This window comes from Lygodium microphyllum, chromosome 7 (genome assembly GCF_053477565.2).
Source record: "Lygodium microphyllum isolate KBCC chromosome 7, Lygodium_microphyllum_v1.1.10, whole genome shotgun sequence".
NCBI classification, from domain to species: Eukaryota; Viridiplantae; Streptophyta; class Polypodiopsida; order Schizaeales; family Lygodiaceae; genus Lygodium; species Lygodium microphyllum.
This window is the reverse complement of record NC_141141.1, coordinates 163,365,198-163,385,297: the sequence shown is the minus strand read 5'-3', so window position 1 is coordinate 163,385,297 and position 20,100 is coordinate 163,365,198. Positions and strand designations below refer to the sequence as shown.

Sequence of the window (20,100 nt, the reverse complement as noted above, 5' to 3'; positions counted from 1 at the left end):
GTCTGCCCTCCTAGTGTGAGACCACGAACTACTAGCTTGCCTAAGAGGGCCATACTCTGATACTCTGGGTTGATGATCCTAGGCCCTCCCTTTGACCGATGCCGAGTGATGGTCGCCCACGCCACCTCGGCCCGAGAGTCCTTGAAGCCGTTTGACCCAACCCAAAGAAAATTCCGCACTAGGCGGCGAAGTTGAGCTACACAGGACATGGAGAAGCACCAACACTAGGCGATGTACCAAGCTGTCGCTTGGAGGACCTGGTTAATCACCAAGGCTCAGCTTGCTAGGGAAAGGCGAGCGGTGCTCCAATAGGTCAGCTTCCTTCAAATAGAATCAAGGATTGGGAGAAACTGCTAGGCGGGAGTGATGTCGAGTCCCACCTAGAACCCTAGGTAACGGACGGTAGTGGATGTGTCACAAGACTATGACAACTATTACCTTTTTGCTGATTTCTTTATTACTACTTTATTTGGTTTTTCTTTTTGGAAGGATCCCTCTTGAAATCTAAACGCTTGAGTTGCATGGCCAGTATGTGAAACGGACAGGAATGTCTAGTGAGTCAAGACTGGACAGTTAAGGTCCAGTACAAGTCTGAAAGAGATTGATGGCACTGTATATTGACAAGCCTGGAAGAGACTTGTGAAAGTGTATATGGACAAGTGTGTTGAAGAACTAGCCTGGAAGAGGCTAGTTCAAAGTGAAGATGGACAAATCTCCAAGAGAAGAGTCCATGTGGGGTCATTAGTGGAAATTCACTTTAAGTTGAGCTACATTGCAAATTTGGATGTAGTCATAGTCTGCAAAGATGGTCAAATGACTAGTGGGGATGCAATGGAAGCAGCTCCTAAAATTTAGGGAGTTACTATTTTTGGACCCCAGAATCTGTTCGCGTCATTATCTTCGTTTTTGCACGAGGATTAATTCTCTGGTCTGTGCCGAGGTCAAATTTTGCACCGATCATAGAGAATTTTAGACCGAAAGGTTTAAACAGGAAAATTTTTACATTTATGCCATGTGCCACAATTTGGGCATAAATTCCCAAAAGAGAGAGAGAGAGCAACACAAAAACGAGTTTCAATGCATGAGGGGCAGATGGGAGCATGGAACTCATGGGGCTGAGGGCAGATTGCTGCAAATACATCAGCTATGGAGGGTACTTCTTCATCTCTGACTCATGTACAGAGGTTGAGCTTGCTCCTCCTAGGTCACTCTCTCCTTATCTGAGCAGATGGATTATGTACAGTGTTGTGGGCTGATCAGATGGATCATGTACAGTGTTGTGGGTTTATGCATAATTGCCGAGACAAGAGCCTCTTGAACAAGTACAGGGTTTGCTAATTGCATTCCCAAGCAGATATTTGTGTGGAAAACGCTGTTTTCCTGAGATTTCTCGTGTGAAATCTCACAGGATTCAAAGGGCAAGTGGCCCATAAGGTGCGGGAGCCCGCTGGCTACGCACACAAGTGATTGGCAGGTAAAACAGGGCCGAAAACAGGAAATTACAGCTTGCTGTATATTTTTGCAGGTTTGGGTTTTTGGACATTTTTGGTGTCTATTTGCTCCAGAAGCTTCAAGGGAGCTCCAGGGACACTGTACATGTATTTTGGAGCAGTTTAAAGACAAAAACCAGAAAATGCAGCATGCTGAATTTCTTACCATGCACTTCATTGAGTGTGTTTAGGTGTATGGAGGCACCGATTGAGTAGGGATAATGACCAGGTCAAGCTTTACTGCCGTTATGGTGTCGAAATCGGGTTGGAAGTGTGTTTCCTTCTCCACTTTGTACAGGGACAGCTTGTAGGCACCTAGGTTATTGTGGGATTATCCCTTTGTTAATGAATAAAGAAATACCGCAAGGGGCGCGTGACTTAGGGGCCAACAGGGTGTCTATGTCGCAACAGGAGCATTCTAGCTTCGTGTATTTCTTCTTGATTCTGTGTCTTTAAGTTCAGGTAAAGTGGGCGATTGTGAATTGGGTGAAAGCATTTATATATTTTGGTTGTACACTACCGCCCTTTCCAGTGAACAGGCCGGTTACAGGATGCCTTGCTCCGTCCTAGAGTCCGGGTTTGTAAGAAAACCAATTGACTTTTACCAGTTGATTTTCTCTTCTGTTGCAATACAGAACACCTTGAGGGCCAGTCTCACTCTCTCCAGCATCAACTCATCGTCCTCTACGTAAAGTGCTGTATCATCTGCATACTCTGAGTCTAACAACTCCGTCTCCTCTCTCACTGAAAGTCGGAGGTTGTGTAGCCCGCTCACACATGACTTGAGGAAGTGAGACATTGCCTCTGCAAAGAATAAGAATAGATATGGGGCCAAGGGGCAGCCCTGTAGGACTGATCTCTCTAGCCGAATCTCCTCCCCTTGCCTGCCACCTATGAGAACCCTGCTGGTGGCCGATCTGTACAGTGCGGAGACCCCACGGATCCATGCTTGAGGAAAGCCCATCCTCACTATAGTGCCCTCCAAGAAGTCGCAGTTCACCCCGTCATAGGCTTTCTCGAAATCGAGTAGTACAGCCAATCCTTGACCACTGTGCTGGGCCCATTCAGTCGCCTCAAAGAAGGTGAAGACATTGTCTAGGATGCTTCTATCCTAGACAAAGCCTGTCGGTGTGTCATGAATGATGTCTGGAAGCATAGGGCGGAGCCGCCTACCAATTTTATTTACTAGTGTCTTGTAGGACATTGTCAACAAGGTGATCGGTCTCCACTTACATAGCTCCAACCTGTCTCCCCCTTTGGGAAGGAGACTGATAAGACCTGTCGAAAGACTCCCTGGCATCCGTCCCGAAGTGAAAATCTCTTGGAAAGCTAGCAGTAAGGGGTCCTTCACCACCTCCCAGTAGGTAGTGAAGAAGGCCTTAGAGAGGCCATCCTCTCTCGGGCATTTTTGCCTGTCCTATGTATGGAAGGCTTTCTCTAGTTCCTTCTCTGTGAAGGGGCTTGGAGGGAGTGTCTCATCTCCTTTGTGATGAGGGACGAGATGTGATCCTAGACCTGTTGTCCGCATCGTTGACCTCTAGCTAAGGCTGTCTCCTGCTGGAAAAGGCGTCTGTAGTAGTCGATGGCGATCTCCATCACCTCGTCTGGGTTAGAATGAGTCCTCCCATACTGATCCCGAAGATTGTGTATTTGCTCTCTTGAGGTGTGGGGCTGGTGCACTTGGAAAAACTCATTGCACATCGTGTCTCCCTTCCGCGCATAGAAGGCTGTTGAGGTACGGAATGAGAACTCCGAGCGCTTGTCCTCTAGGCCGGCAATGGCTGCTCGCACGTGTACCTCCTGTGCGTGGAGGATGGGGTCCCTTGGTGTTTCCTGTAGTAATCTCTGCATGGCTGCTAGGTCCCGCAGAAGTGCTCTCTCCTCCTCCCAGCGTTGCTGCCTGGCCCATAAGGCTGCCTCCTGGCAAGTACTGCTCGACTCGGCTAGGACCTCTGCAACCTCCTCTGCGATCCGATCCCTCCTGCCCCCACTCCCTAGTCCAGATCTACTCAATTTGCCTCTTTACATGCTCCTTCCTATAGATCGAGTCCGGGATCCGACAGGATCGTGCGTCTAGGGTGGATGTTGGGGGGTCCAGTGTCAAGAGAACCAGGTAGTGATCGGACAAAATGGTGACTGCCAACTGCCCTACCTTGCCTCCGCGAGAGTAGTGATCCATTCTCCCACATAGAACGTGTCCAGCTGCTCCAGTAAGACTCCACCTAGCCGCTTGTATACAAGAAAAATCCACTGACCTCTCCCTCCTGTGGAAAGTTGGGTCTCTCCAAGCATCGCGTGCTCCTACTGCCACTAGAAAGACCTCCCATGCCTCTTGCTCCTCCCCCGCCATGCCCTGGTAGTTTTTGCCTCTGCCCTGCTAGTCCTCTAAGGTCTCTAGGTTGTTGAAGTCTCCTCCAACAATCCAGGAGTCCACCTCTGGGAGTCCTGCTTTAATCTCCTCCCAGAACCTATTGCGTGCCCTAATCTCAGTAGGGACATAGACATTGAGGACTCCCAAGGCATGAGTCCCAAATATCCAATATGATCCATAGAACCCTCCTTGCCACGATTGTCCCATGGTCTCGTACATAGGCGGTGAGACTTCGGCCAATCGAGGTGCATATGCCTCCACTCCTACCCTGGGCACTGATGTGCTCCTAGTATGTGTGTGAATTGCGCGGGAGTACCTTCCCTACCCGCTGAGCCTGGGCAGGGGTGAGCTTGTGCCTTGTAGAAGTAAGATGTTGATCTGTGCGGAAAGGGCAGAGTGCAGCTCTTGCCGAACAGTCAACTTCCTGGAACCACGTGCTCTACTGTAGTGGAGGCTATTCACAGTCCAGGATGCAAGATGTAAACTCATGGGGAAACCTGGGATTGACTGAACAAACATCTGTTCGGTCTGGAAGCTGTTGACGAAGAAGAGGACATATGAGGCATGCGGATATGCTTTGCTACCGGCTTGGACGGTGAACTCCACTCCCCCATGGTAGCCGTTGGGCGGACCATGGGGGTGATGGGTGGATGCGCTTGGTGGTACCACCGGGGCATCTATCAGCCAGGTTGAAAGGTGAGACTCTGTATATTGGTAGAAGTGAGCCGCTTGAGCCGGGGGCCACTCAATCACATCCATCGGAGCTTTGCACTGTGGAGGGGCTCGAAGCCCACTAGTTAATGTCCATCATGCAACCTGGCCACTGCTGGGAGAAAAGTATTACCCCACCTTCTCCCATCCACTGGGAGATGTGGTCTGCCACCTGTTAAGAAGACTGCTAGGGTTTGCACTGAGGAAACACAGAGTGTACGACCACAACAGAAACACAAAGACACAAACACAGACACAGAGGGCAAAACTCAAACCCTAAACGCAAAACTCAAACCCTAAACGCAAAACTCAAAACTCAAACACAAACAGAAGAAGGGAGAGAGAGAACACAACTCTGAAGTGAATGAATGTTGTAAATGAATGTAAGAGTCAGAGCAATGTCGCAGTGTGACGTCCACTGAAAACGGATCCCAAGTCTGTGACCACCAGTCGGAGTGTATGAGTGCTGAATAGTGAATGGCAGCAGGCTGGTCACCAAAATGCAATAGTCTGGAGGCGGGAAACTCGTAAACGCAGCAGTGTACCACTGATCGGGGGCTGGAAACTGTGCACAGTCTGCCGTAAACAGCAGGCTGAAACCGTGTCTGAGAGTGTTAGGGTCTGCAATGCTGAAAGCACAGGCTGGCTGACCTTGGAGATGATGGACAGCAGGCTGAACAGCAGTTTGGGACAGTTTGGAGCAGTTGCCAGCAGCTGAGAGCTGTCGCCTACAGCAATGGACAGGCTGAAGATGATGTGGCTGCAGTCGATGATGGCTGGACAGGAGATGGAGGCGGGCTGCAGGCTGGAAACTGGGCGCCAACAGCAGCAGAGGGTGTGTGGGCTGGTGTAACCTGCAAAACAAGGATGATGGCTGAATGGGGGCAGCCTGTCTATTTATAGATGTGGAAGGGCGCCCCAAAAATTAGGGTTTCCACTAAACTTTCTTGAACCGTCCCCCGTTTTAGGGTTTTACTCTAAAAGAGCATTTTAGTGTGTTTTGGGGCTGTTTAAGAGGCTAATCAGCAAGTAATGCATATTTTAGCTCAACACCCCCTCTCACGCCCAAAACTGAGCCGAAAGGTTAGGCCAGCCATGGTGATGTTTATGTACCCCAAGGCGTTCCATCCCAAAACAGCTAATGCATTGGACAAAGGGTGCACGTCGGCTGTTGAGTGGCCTATCAAGACTACAAAGGCGATGGTTATCTTACCAAGGCAATCCAAGTAGTCACCCCAGAGAGGACAGGGTATCAGACAAAGGGTGCACGTCGGCTGCCTAGTGGCCTAGCAAGTCCTACAACGACCCCCTCTCAACCTGGATGTAGATGCCGAAGAAGGAAGAGGAGCCTGACGTTGGTCTTCGTATGGTGTCGAGAACCATAAGGAATGAAGAGGAGGAGGAAGCATCCTAGTTGGAAGAGCTAGGTAGAAGTCACCGCCATGATAGTATCAAGAGAGATGCTACACGATCCGCCTCGGGAGGGGAAGCCTCCATGCTGGTAGAAGAGCAAAACTCCAAGGATGATGAAACCATGAAGGAATGGTGCACATCCCAAGTCTCCAGCCCAGGTAGGATTGGGCAAACCTGCATATTAACCCTACATTGAAAACAAAACCTGCAAAGGAGATCAAAGTCTGCAATCACAGAGGTCAGTAGTGAGATGCTCCAATAACAAAACAAAACAAGAATGAAAAGATAACTAAAGGAACAAGTGCAAAGATGCAAATGTGTATGTGTGTGTAAGTAAATGCAACAGAAGACTTAAAATGTAGAGACAGAAATCCTATGGGCTTGACTCTAAGAGTGCGAAAAATGAATGCTAGACTGACCTAGGGTATCCGAAAGAACCTAGAGACATGCTAGTCTAAGAAGGTGGCTACCATCGCGTACATCTAGTAGCACGGCTCTACCAAGGGAACGCCTGATGAGGCGGGAAGGAAGGTGAGATAGGTGCATGAAGTGCAACGGGATCGAAACCTGTAGACCAATCAACCAGTCCCTCAGGGGTAGTGAAAGAGATGGGCTGCTGAGGCTATACTCGAGCCACATGTCTAGCAGCAACAACGGGTACTGAAGGAGTAGATGAAGCAGGAGCGGAAGGTGTAGCCCCACTGGACTGTGGAGTCGCAGCGGTCTGCTGAGGCTTTTTAGGTGAAAGACCTTGGGCCTTGAGCAACACTCCTCGTCCACATGGCTTGCTTGAGGAAGAGGAGTCACCCTTTGATTGGCTTGCCTTTGCATCTAGCGAGTTTTTGCCACTGGTGGTTTTCCCTCCCGAAGAAGAGGTAACCAACCCCCTCTGCTCTGAATAAGGCTGTGATGAGGATTTCTTGTGGACTTGATCATGCAGCCTTGCGTAACACAAGAACTGTCACTCAAACTCATAGAAGGTTGGCAATCGAGGTTGGGAGATGATGTGTTGAATGAAATCGAAGTATGTAACCTGATCATCATCTGACTTTGGAAGGCCAGTAGTGGCGAACTCGGCAAGTAACCGCCTATAGTCAGCTAGCTTGACTTTCAGATCATCCCCTTCCTTAAGAGATAACTCTTGAAGCTCAAAGTCGAGATTGATGCGCCGAGTACGATCGTGAGCCGGATAGCGGTCGAGAAGGTGACTCCAACACTTTGACGCGAGCGGAAAGTGCTGCAACTGAGTGTGAAACTCAGGAAGCAATCCTTGTATTAGCTCAACATTGGCTGTAGCATTGCAGACTCTCCATTGATGGATGTAGTCAGGGTGAGCTAGTCAAGGGTTCGGCATAGGTTCTAGACCAATGACGAGGTCCCAAAGATCTTGAGACTCAAGCACTTGTTGCATGAAATTCGACCAAGTAGTGAAATTTGACCCATTAAAACGTGTCTTATCCGTGAAGGCATTCTTGGCCGTTGCAATAGGAGTGGTAGTGCTCGAAGATGGATAGTGCGAAAAAGTGTAGTGGGGGTAGGATGGGGGAGTGGAGTACACTTGGGAATGAGCCCTAGAGTGCCCACCAGGCATGCGGGTAGTGTGCAAAGTGGATCCATAGGTAGGGATGGGTTGACTAGGCATGGGCATGGTAGCCACATGAGGAACCCAAGGAGGTGGGATGGGAACACGGGGAGCAGATGATGGGAATCCCTGCGTAGGTGTAACCCAAGGAGAGTGTGAAGATGCACCATAAGCTGAGGATGGAAGCCCCTGCGTATGAGTGGTCATGGGAGATGTGAAGCTGGGGATAGTGAGGGGGATGCCCATCACAGTCGACCCAGGAGTGGTGGGTGTGCTTATTTGCTGAAAGGTGAGAGGCATTGTGTTAAAGGGTGGCATTCCCCCTAACGAAGTACCATGGTGCAAAGAGGTAGAGAATGGGGTGGAGGAGGAAAAGGTGCTAGGAGCGGAGATGGAAGACCCAACCCCTAAGGTGTGTGAAGCAGATGTGGAGTGTAATCCAAGATTTTGGAAAGATGATGAAAGATGATCAAGGTGTGATATAGAAGAGGGTGGGATGGGAGGGAAGTGAGAAGCGTGTGTGATATGCTCAAATGAAATAGAAGCTGTAGATGTACCTGAATTCCGTCTGCTTCGTGAGCCCCCTCTATTAAAGTTCACATATGCAAAGCCATCTGGATCTTGTACCTCAAAAGAAGAAACAGGCGAGGGTTTTGATTCATGCAACACAAAAGAATTGTACAAACCTGACATTGGACCTGGCTGAGATGATGAAGATGGATCGCCAGACGTTCCGAATGCCGTATGTCCTTCATGATCGGAGAGGTGGCTAGCCTCACCAATCAGTCCGAATGTGGTAGCAAAACTAGTAGGAGGGGTGTAAACATCACCGTACTTGTTGCGATAGTACTCCTCAAAGTCCTCTGTCATGTTAGTGAAATCTAGTGAAGGTGGAGTGTCGTCCTCCTCACCGAGTCCATAATGCCGTCTCAGGGCCTCCAATGATGGAGAAGCCTGATAAGACATCATAGGAACTGGAGAAGAAGGTGTCTGGGACATTGTGATTTCGTTATGAGTCGTATTGTGTGCCTTGCACAAAGACTAGCTCTCAACAATATCCGTAGGATACTCTTTATAAGAGCACCGGCTTTGATACCATGTTAAGAAGACTGCTAGGGTTTGCACTGAGGACACACAGAGTGTACGACCACGACAGAAACGCAAAGACACAGACACAGACATAGACACAGAGGGCAAAACTCAAACCCTAAACACAAAACTTAAAACTCAAACACAAACATAAGAAGGGAGAGAGAGAACACAACTCTGAAGTGAATGAATGCTGTAAATGAATGTAAGAGTGTACAGTGTGCTCAAGGGCAGAGCAATGTCGGAGTGTGACGTCCACCGAAGACAGATCCCAAGTTTATGACCACCAGTCGGAGTGTAGGAGTGCTGAATAGTGAATGGCAGCAGGCTGGACACCAAAACGCAGCAGTCTGGAGGTTGGAAACTGGTAAATGCAGCAGTGTACCACTGATCGGGGGCTGGAAACTGTGCACAGTCTGCTGTAAACAGCAGGTTGAAACAGTGTCTAAGAGTGTCAGGGCCTGCAATGCTGAAAAAGCAGGCTGGCTGACCTTGGAGATGATGGACAGCAGGCTGAACAGCAGTCTGGGACAGTTTGGAGCAGTTGCCAGCAGCTGAGAGCTGTCACCTACAGCAATGGACAGGCTGAAGGTGATGTGGCTGCAGTCGATGATGGCTGGACAGCAGATGTAGGCGGGCTGCAGGCTGGAAACTGGGCGCCAACAGCAGCAGAGGGTGTGTGGGCTGGTGTAACCTGCAAAACAAGGATGATGGCTGAATGGGGGCAGCCTGTCTATTTATAGATGTGGAAGGGCGCCCCAAAAATTAGGGTTTCCACTAAACTTTCTCGAACCGCCCCCCGTTTTAGGGTTTTACTCTAAAAGAGCATTTTTAGTGTGTTTTGGGGCTGTTTAAGAGGCTAATCAGCAAGTAATGCATATTTTAGCTCAACACCACCTGGCTCTTCATCTCCTCCTCTATTTGTGTCGTCGTTGAGTCTCTTATGTGAGAGGTCTGAAGGAAGAAGGCGTAGTTTGGTCTATCCGACAGTGCTAGTAAATAGACCTTGCCGCTCCTTGACTTGTGCACCACGAAGATTCCCACCTCCAGGGGTAGTGGAAACTCCCCGCGCTCCACAACTCTCAGGTAAGACCACGGCCCACTGTGAAAAAACTCTTGTGGTAGCAGTTGTGCACGTCTCTGGAGAGTGTGACGGATGGCATGGATGGATGAGCTGGTGGCTGGGGGGGGGGGGGGGGGGGACTCGACTGTCGGTGAGTGGAGGATATTGGCATATGGGGCTCCTCCCCTCTTGTGGGGGAGGGGGGGGGTCACCTGTACTGGGTGGGGATCAGGGGGGATGGTCGGTGAGGGTGATGGTGCGGAGGAGGGGAATCGAGGGGTGGTAGGATGATTGAGGACACCCGGCGAGTGTTTGGGGGGGGGGGGATTGGTAGCTCTGGAGGGGGGGACTATGGGGGGGGGGAGGAGGTGTGCCCTCGGGAGAGGTGGCATGTGATGCCTCCGTGGGGGGTGGATGCGTAGACCTATGGTCCTGCCTGGTGCGGCGAGGAGGGGGGGGGGGCTCGTGGTATTCTGTCGGGGGGGGGAGGGGGGGATGCTCGCCCTCCTGCTCCCTACTGCCGTGGCTGTGTCTGAGGGGGGTGGCTGCTGCCCCCTTTGCCGTCTCCCCTTGTGTTGTCTCTAGACCCATGTGAAGCCATGTGCATCCACTTGTGGGCATATCGGCGAAGCCATCTTGGCTCGAAACTCTGCAGCTTGATGCCCAAACTCATGGCAATGGAGGCACTGCCCTGGGTACCTTGTCACAATAACCCGCTGCCTAAAGGAGTGTCCATCTTCCTCAATCTCCAGAAACTGTGGTATATTCTTTGTCTCTTTCAGTGCCACCCGTACCTTCGGGACTCTTGTTGCTGTCATTACATCCGTGAAGGAGGCGGGAAGGACAGTGTTGAAGAGCTGTACGAAGTCCTCCACTAGCTAGCGATACTCTACCGCTAGTCCAGGGAAGAGTAGGGTGATTGGATGTTTGAGAAGCTTGTTGTGGAGCGCGAATGCCTCCACTGTGAAGCCACTTTACCAGGGAACCATGTAGATGGACCTTTTCGTGGAAGCATAGGGTGAGCTGGCTACTAACTCACGGGCTGCGTCTGCTGAGGTGAGTCGTACCATGAAGATCCCTTGCCCTATGAGGACCGCCTCCATGATCTGCGTAGTGCTAATGCACCGTGTGGAGTGAAGCCAATCCCAAAGCTGAGCTCTGGATGGGGAGTGTCCTATGACCTGACCGAAGATTGTTATTTCTTTTAGCTCCAGCTCTGTGGCATGGACTGCTAAGAGCTGCTCCTTGGAGAGGATGACACACAAGGTGTTTGACTAGGGAGCACTTGCAGAATGCGCTGGCATCTGACCAGAGGCTTCCATTGCGCGTCCCTATTGAGAAACGTGCAGATCACACTGCTGAAACTGCCGGAAAGGGGGGGGGGGGGGGGGGAGAGTGTTGCTGCAAATGGAGGGAGCAACCGGGGGGGGGTGCGATGTCGATGAAGGGGGTGAGGGGGGAGGCGACCGAGTTTTTAAGACATTGAAGTCATTACCTTTGCTCAACTGTATAAAGATCTTGTTAGTTGACTTGGGGCAAATTTATGTTTAGAGATGTTGTGCTTTTGTCTGTACGACAATCATCTAGTCTCAAGACTAAGGTGCTGACAATTTGAACAAGACAACTGAAAAACAGAGAAGCTAGCATTTTCTTTCTTTCTAACACTCAGTATGTAGAATCACGAATACCAACTCAGAGAAATGCTCGATAAGCAATGCAGTATCCTAGACTCTCCTTTTCCTAAATCAGGTGCAATTGTTTACTAAGTATGATTTAAGTCTGCCAAATGAGGCAAAAAATTTTCTGTGATTGCTTTTTACGTATTCAGTTCTCTCTGGCTGTCTTGGTTTAATGTTAGTATAAGATTTGACAAGCTTTGGGAAGGCTGCATATTCACCAATTTTTGTCGTGCATTGACTGTTTCTATTTCTGTGATTTACCATATTCTTTTAATTGGAGTATTGATTGGCATGCATCTTTAGACGATTTGTTCATGAATCAGTAGACCTAAGAGTCTGAGCCTCTCTTACGAGGTGAGCTTAATGAGGTAGCTGCACCCTTACATTGATTATCAGTTAAAGTGAGATTAACAAGGCATCTCTGCCACTCAAATCTTGCAGACCTACATAAACCTACCTCCACGGTAGAATCTAGGAATAATAAGCATCCTCCCGACTTTTTGAGTTCTTCCTACCCTCGGAGTGTCTAGACTGGCTGGTGGATCAGTCCAAGCAATTCTCGTAGCCTTAACTCCATCCAGAACTGGTAGGTAGTATATTAATCTTGCAACAATCATGTAGCACTGGTGGAAATGGCTGATCCAGAGCTTACGTGCTTTTAGGTAGGGAATAATACAAGCATTTTCTCCAGATACTTTCCTTCTTCTGATTCAGATTCTGGAAGTACCTCTGCAGCTAGGATTATTGCTTCTGCTTTCTCACTCTAGCCAAAGGCATTACAAGGGCTTCATGTTATCAAGAGTTGGGGTTTTTGGTTTTTCTTAATAACTTCCAAAATGCTTATATGCATGCCCCATGTATGTTTTACATCTAAAGTGTGACCTTTTCTTACTCCTAGGGAAATCGATTGCATAAAGGTTTGCTCACTCACTGGCAGCGATTCACCTTTAGTCCCAGGTATTGAACTTTGTTTGCTTTACATCTTCCTCTAAGTGTACAGCAATGTTTCATTCTGAATCTAGCTCTGTTTTAAGTTGCTATTATTTCTTTTTCGATGGGTGACACAACAGCAGCTGCTCCCCACTCACACAGACAGGGACACTCTTGCACATTCCTTACATATTTTTGGAGGAGACTGAACGAGAGTGTTAGGCCTCAGAAGAGCTTAATTTTCCAGCTTGTTCCCCACAGGATCCTAGAAGTGGGGATATGTTCGGGTTGTGGCAGGATCCCCTTGCCTTGTTCAAGATATGAAGCTGCAGAGGAGACACATAGGCATTCTTTATGGGGCTGCCCCTTTGCACAGCGGCACCATAGGAGAGATGATAATGGACTTGGAGCACCATAGCCTGGCTCATAGACGGATGCCGTAGCTATTAAGATGTAGAGGGCAGTTTGTCCTTCCATCTTTGAGTTGACTCTTGACTGAGATGCCTGTTTTTCCTGAGTCAGAGTGCCAACGGGACAAGAGGACATTTGCCACATGTGGGAGATGATAGTTAGCATTTCCAGTTACTCCATTGGACAACTAGATGTATACAAGCGATAGATCAACATACCACCCCAGCCTTGGAGACCTGAGGTTTAAAAGTTTGGCAACTAAGCCTTCATGCTTCCATCGTAGAGCTGCCAGATGCTTGCAAATGTAGCAATGCTATCTCTAACGAGTAGTGCTTGTGCATCTAGTATAGATTGTAAAACTGAGGTTTCAATTGGTCAGGGCACGTTGCATAGTATTCCATGGATCACCTAAAGAAGTTCAGATCATGAACGGTGAACAGATTCTCTCCTCTATTTACAGGCAGTTCCAGTTGCAAGCTTTTATTTCATGGCCAACTTGATGAGGAAAAATCCTGCAGTAACCACAGGAAACTAGAAAGGGATGAAGTCCAAATCATGATGCAATGAAGTTCGTGCTGACCACATGAAAGGCCCTGTGGCTATTGCACTGCTTGATGGATCTTGCCCAATCATAACTAGGCATAGCTACGCATCTCGACAGGGTGCTGTTTTGCAGCATAAACAATCACGAAAGTTAAAGTCAGCATAACAAAAGATATGACGGTCATGAGACACCCTCAAGATTTTCAATGTTTCAGATGCTTTTCTTTGCGTGTCATGACACCCTCAAGGTTTTGTGTGCAGTGGTGGCCTACGACTAAAGCGTGATGTCTCTGAGTATACGGAATTTGTTCGAAGTTTCAAGGCTCCTGCAGTAGATGAGAAATTCGAGTCTTTGGGAACGTAAGAAGCCCCAATCGAGTCTTGTTTTTTGGCTGTTTAGTTTGTGACCCTCTCCTCATTGTCATACATGGGTTCTGATTGATATCTACTATGCAGGCTGGTCAATGTCTTCATAGTTGCTCCTGAGAGCTTGTTCACTCTCATTGATGGCAGTTTGCGAAGTGCTCGTAAGGATGCATTACGGTATGGCTCATATTCTCTTGTCATAAAATGGTAGTTCTGTGTTTTGAAAGGAAGTTTTTGAAGGTGATTCTTGAATGCAATCAACATGGCAGATTTATACAACTCCGGGAGGATTACAAAACCGCCAAGATTGCAAGTCGCGTGAGCTTTACAGCAGACGACCTTTAAAGTCAATTGCTTGCTTCTCACAAAGTCTGTTGCCTTATTTCCGAGTATGGAGGGTTTGGATGGATGGATATGTTATTTTTTTTTTTTGGTGGAGAGAGAGAGAGAGAGAGAGAGAGAGAGAGAGAGAGAGAGAGCAGCCTTGGCGCAGTCCTTTTATCACGGAACAACGTATAATTTTATGTACTAAGATTGTCTCCATGTATTTATTTCATCCTCATTGGTTGAGGATCAGCAATAAATATTGGCCAAAGGTTAGGGTTGTCCTTCGCTGCAAGCTTTGCAAGAGAACGACAAAAGAAAGTATATGTGCAAAGCTTTTGTTACTTAAAACGCTAGTTTGGTAATGCTAATGTGATATAAACTTTGTTTGAAAGACTCTTCTTTGTAGTCAACCATTTGGTCTTTGTTACTTAAACGCTAGTTTGGTAATGCTAATGTAATATACTTTTTGTTTTCAAAGACTCTTTGTAGTCAACCATACGGTCTTTGTTTGAAGCAATGCACGGGGTGCACATCAAGGTCTATTCATACCAAGCATCTCTTCAATGTGCAAAATCAACTTTGGTAAAAATGGAGAGAATTGTCGTGTGTACTAATGGACCTTAGGCAACTGGATGTAAGTGAATTGCTCTACCCGTGGGGGTGCACGTACTGGTAGGTACAATACCATGTTGCCAACAATGAAAAATAAATATATCCCTTTTAAAATTTTCTGTGAAAATAACATTTAAGCTCATAATATGTTTACATGTTACTCGAAGGCAAAACACAATTATTAGTATATGTTTGAATTTGAATCACAATATTAGGGTGGTAGATGTATTTTGATTGTGAAATCTCTCACATTGTTCATTACCAATGTAATGTCTAGAGCTGTAGATTGTTTCCACTTGAAGAATTGTCTTACATTAAAAAAAGTAATCCATTTTTAGATATATAATATGATTAAAAAAAGTTTGTGCTCAATAATATTAAGTTGACTTTTGTCCAAAACATTGGTTATTGGTTGTGACAATGGGATGACTTGAATGACATCTACTTGCTATTGCATAGATGGTTTTTTCTAAAATGCAAAAAAGGCCAAATTGATGCTATATAGATATACATGAGTAGGAGCAAGGCTTGACCTTAAATCTTGCAAATTTCTATTTCATATTCATCAACATGTCACATGAGTATCTTAATGTTTTTTCCATGAGGACTCCACATACATGAGTAGGAGCAAGGCTTGACCTTAATCTTGCAAATTTCTATTTCATATTCATCATCATGTCATATGAGTATCTTAATGCTTTATCCATAAGGGCTTCACAAACAAGTTGTTCTTTCAAAACACAGGTCTAATCCTCTATTGCTATTTTGTTGTTAAGTGTTGTGTAATTCATTGTTATCATAAAGTAGTTAAACGGAAATCAGAAAAAGAGGATGTCCATTTGGCTAAATTCGAATATTTTATAGCCAACTTGAGAATTTGACATTTTTTTTTAAATTTTTTAAAAATTGTGTATGTTGTCATTCAACCTTGTAATTTACCTTGGTGCTTTAGTCGATCTGATCTTTTAGTACAATTTTCTTGGAAAAGACAATAATGTGCTAATACTATATCGTTCTTACGTTAATGATTTAAACAATCTTGCATGCCTCTAAATATTAGTATTGTGTCATTATTTATTGGCGTGATGATGCTTCATGATGCCATCCAATTGAATGCATGCTCTTTCAACAATTGTTTTATTTTGATATATAGCTTGTATGACTCCCAACATGCTTGGCTATCTTCATATTTTTTTCTTATGCTTCCTTATGGACCATTAGGGAGGTTGCTTGGATGTGCATGGTGTCACAAGAACGGATCTAGAGCATGGCTATGGTGGCTTGAAGAGATAGAGTGAACTCATGATGAAATAGAGTTGAGGGTAGAATATTACACAAGTGAATTAGGTCCCAAGATTGAGACTTGGACTCATAAACACAATTTTGTGTGGTTGGACAATAACTCAAGCCTCTCAGGACAAAAGTAGCATCATATTGTGTTACTCATCTTGCAAGTACAATGGGATTCATGACGTACAATAGTAGTTTGGTGGTTCCACTCTCCTTGTTGTGCATATATGATTCATGACATCTCTTCTTGGAGCATATATCATTTGTCTATATTTCAACACATGGGGTGTCATTCTTTTACCATTATGCTTCATTAACTACTGAAAAAATGGTTATTTGTTATACATTGTTTAAAAACATGAAAGACGAAGGTGAAGTGTTAATCAAGTTGCTTCAAGGAAAGAAAATTATAGTTTACACTTGAACTTACACATACACAATTTAAAGCATGACCGTGGTAAAATTATAGAGTTAGAGGTAGCTCGAAAGGAGATTAAAAGGGTAGTTTATTAAGGAGGCAAATTTATCATAGAGGAGTTCAAAGAGAGAGCAAGCTAGAAACTTGAGCAAGGATTGCAAGGACTATCTATAGGCCGAATTTCATAGTGCAGAGATCCCCTACACCAACTAAAGAACCTCTATGGTGTTTTAGCATGTGTATGCCCTTTTTATTGCTTGGCTAGGTAAGCATCAAGTATTCTAGGAATCTTTGATCCTTAGAGTTGCCATTTCATAAGCTATTAGTATTTGAAGTAAACAATCTCCCAAAATAGAAAAGTGAAAATAGAGAAGTTTTGCTAAAAAGAAGGGTTGTGAAGAGGAGGAAAAACATAACTTTATCATGGGATTATGTTGAGCTCTAGAAGGGTGGATAAAAAGAGTGACTTAAAGCTCCACAAATCGTCGCTAAGTTGAAGATGAGTGGGTTTGAGAAAGAGGATTGTTCCCACTTAAACAAGGTTGTGAGAGGTATATAAGCCTTTCATTCTAGACTTAGATGCACGGATAGAGAATACTTCTTTTGGTTTGTGCATTGACACTACAACTTTAGACCTTTGTATTAGGACTAGATATCTAGATGGGCGATTGGGAAGGGAATGATCCTTATGTTTATAAATTTCATAGAAAGATTGTGCTAACCTTAAACTTGAAAATAGGGGAGGGTACGACCCTTGTGTTTACATACACACATGCATTTTGTACTTCATGGTTGGTTGTGAACGTGCTAATTATTTCTCTTTTCATTTGTATGCAATCAACATCCATTATTGATGTCGAATAACATATATGTTAAAGCATTGATAGTGTCAAGTAGTAGTATAACTTGGAAATATATCCCCCTAGCATTTTGAGGTCTCTATTTTTCTCTTTATTAACCTATCTCTCTACAAATAGAGGTTCATTCTCTTTATATTGGTTGGGTGTCAAGCATTCACTCTTAGTAAGTGGATGCAAATCATACTAAGTATTATTGCATCACAAACTTTGTGAGAGCAAAACAAAAGGAAAATAGATGTAACCTTCGATAGGGAACTGTTATTATGTGACAAACTTACAATACGACAACAAAATGATGTATATCAATGATCATTTTGATATGCATTTGCCATCATATTCTTTCTATAGCTTGTAAAAATGCATAAGATTTTAGTTTAGGATATTGTAATAGACTAATAGGCATCTCATTTATTTTAACTTTATAGTGTTAAAAATTTTACCAATTCAAATATTGTGTGATGCTCTCACTAAAACAATATTTTACTATGCATATTTTTGATTATCCATTTAGGTGATTTTGGATGCCTTCACGAGAAGTGTTTTCTAAGTATGGTGTCATGCTTGTAACCAAATAAATTACTCTAGCTATCTCGTTTCTTAACAATCCTTTCTATTTAGCAAAAATATAGATGTATTACTTTGAGATTGGGTAAGTCTTAAAGAAAATCCATGGGCTTCCTTTAAAATTGACTTCTTGCTAGTAACTTGAAACATTTTGAATACCCTAGAGACATTAGTAGTAATAGTGAAGTGCCTTATTAAGAATGTATCCTAGCAAGTACTTATATTACCAGAGTTGAGCATGTTATGATGTGTTTGCAAACAAGTGAAACAAATAATTTACCACCTTCCATAATATCCATGAATAAGACAACCACTTTGAATTTAATGTTTTTAAATGTAGTGACTACTCTCATTGCTGGCAGACCCTTGTAATTACCTCATTGGGTTATCAGTGTCATGATCACATCTTATTTTGCTTGCATGTGGAATAAGCATTTCTAAAAGCTGGGAAAAGAATGGGCTTGTGCGTGGGACTTTAAGAGAGAGTATACATGAGGCTTCACTTAAGGATAATCACAAGTCTCTTGTCAATCAAGTTGATGTGAATTATGTTATGACTAAACATGGTGTCACATGCGACATGTATTATTTTAGTAAGGGACTAGTCGTGCCCAATGTTAGTGGGGGAGAGGGAATTGTGTTGTCGCCTCTCCCCCCACTATCCACTTAGTCACACCTAATGACTATGGGGTGAGTGGGGTTTCACTTTCCCTACATAAACCTTGCAAATCCTTGGAAAAAATGAGTTTTGATGGAGTACTTGCTTGCAAGATGAATGAATCATGTTGGTCTTCATAAAAAAGGTTGTCAACCAATCACGTGCAGATGTTTGACAACGTTAATGCTCCTTTGCTTGTCTGTTCTACTCAAGGCTCCATGCTGCAAAGTTGGTGTAATTGCGAAGTTATTGAAACCCCACTCTCTTTCTTGAAAAACTCTATTAATTGCATTCACCTTGGGTGTGGTGGGGCTCTAAAGACCATGGAGTGTACTCTCTTAGTTGGCAATATGTGTGATGCATATAATAAAGGCTACAATCGATGCCTTTAATAATATGCTACGATTGCTACAATAGCCAAAGCATGATCTAGTGACATTGCTAGTGCTCCTCCATGACAACTTTTTGGCTATGCCAACGTTCGGGAGAAAATTTTTAAGGAAGAGGAAGTAAATCCTTCTCATCAACTAGTGTTGGAGAAGGAAGTAGCATATATTGGAATGGTATTTTTTACGTAGCTTTAAATGATATAACTACATTTCGAGAAATTTGAATTGGACTTATTTTCTTCTTAAATTGAAGAATTGAGAAGGATTTCCCGAAGGTGAACAAGTTTTAGATTTAAGCAATTTACCGGTCTTTTTCGGAGTAGCTGGCAATATATAATGGGATCGTATGAATGATAAATTATCACAAAGAAGGGAGAACACGAACTAGAATCTAGATGTACAATCTCGCCTATTCTCATTGTATCAATTGTCAGGCAGGGATTCAGAATCCCATTTGGCTTCCGGCTTGAAAGGTACAGGTTCCATGTCAGCAGGAGGTTGATGGAAAGCTAGGGACACCCGACTCATTAGCTCAGGGTCTCTCTCTCTCTCTCTCTCTCTCTCTCTCTATATATATATATATATATATATATATATATATATGGATAGTATGTTGCATGTTGGCCATTACTGCAAACACGATCATGTGCCTGAGAGAGTGGTTGAGGCCTGAAGGGCTGAAGCTTGTGGGTTCTGCTGCAAATTCAAAGCAGAACTCCTAGATGGGAGGTACTGATCAATAGCATGGCAACGAAGGATACGCTTGGCGGTCCCACGCTGATCTCCCCTTTACAAGGTGCTTAGTTGCTTTCCTGTCAGACGGGAGTAGATAACGGGCAGCGTTTTGTCGCAGTAGATAACCAACCATCTTGCGTCTTTTTCACCCCCTTCCATGCACTTACCCCTCCAATCCCTCCCCCCTTCCATCCACGTGATCATGCTAAACCCAGGATTGGGTGCAACAGGCTCCAGGCTAGGGCGAATACCCAGTCAGGCGGATTCCACCACGGCTTAAGCGAATCCTTGTGGGGCAACTACAATACTGGTTGGGTTTAAAGAGGATGCCACAAAACGCAAGTAGACGGCAGTTATCAACAGTGCTGCTCGAACCATCGCCATAAAGAGGAGGAAGAAGAAGAAGATCAAAGGGGTGCATGGAGATTTGCACATAGCTGGATGCATCTCTTGGAATGTACGTATGCCTTGCTGTAACTATGCTCTAATGGGTTCCCATTTGCTCTAACGCTGGAAAACTGTTCGGTGGTACCACATGATACTTGGAAAAGGAGAGGAGCATCAACATGGAGGAGGGTTAGCTCCGCTGGGAAGAGCAG

General features: G+C 45.2%; 1 protein-coding gene across 2 annotated transcripts in view; it reads left to right on the top strand.

The window, feature by feature from the left end:
• The window catches only part of SEC10 (exocyst complex component sec10), a 109,819-nt gene extending 95,615 nt beyond the window's left edge, over positions 1-14,204 (top strand). For both annotated transcript variants that reach the window (XM_087682196.1, XM_087682197.1), the window contains 4 exons: positions 12,297-12,355; positions 13,544-13,642; positions 13,739-13,825; positions 13,918-14,204. In XM_087682196.1, the coding sequence (XP_087538322.1) occupies positions 12,297-12,355; positions 13,544-13,642; positions 13,739-13,825; positions 13,918-13,993 (321 nt within the window). In that variant the 3' untranslated portion in view covers positions 13,994-14,204. The remainder of the gene's footprint in view (positions 1-12,296; positions 12,356-13,543; positions 13,643-13,738; positions 13,826-13,917) is intronic.
• The last annotated feature ends 5,896 nt before the right edge of the window (positions 14,205-20,100 follow it).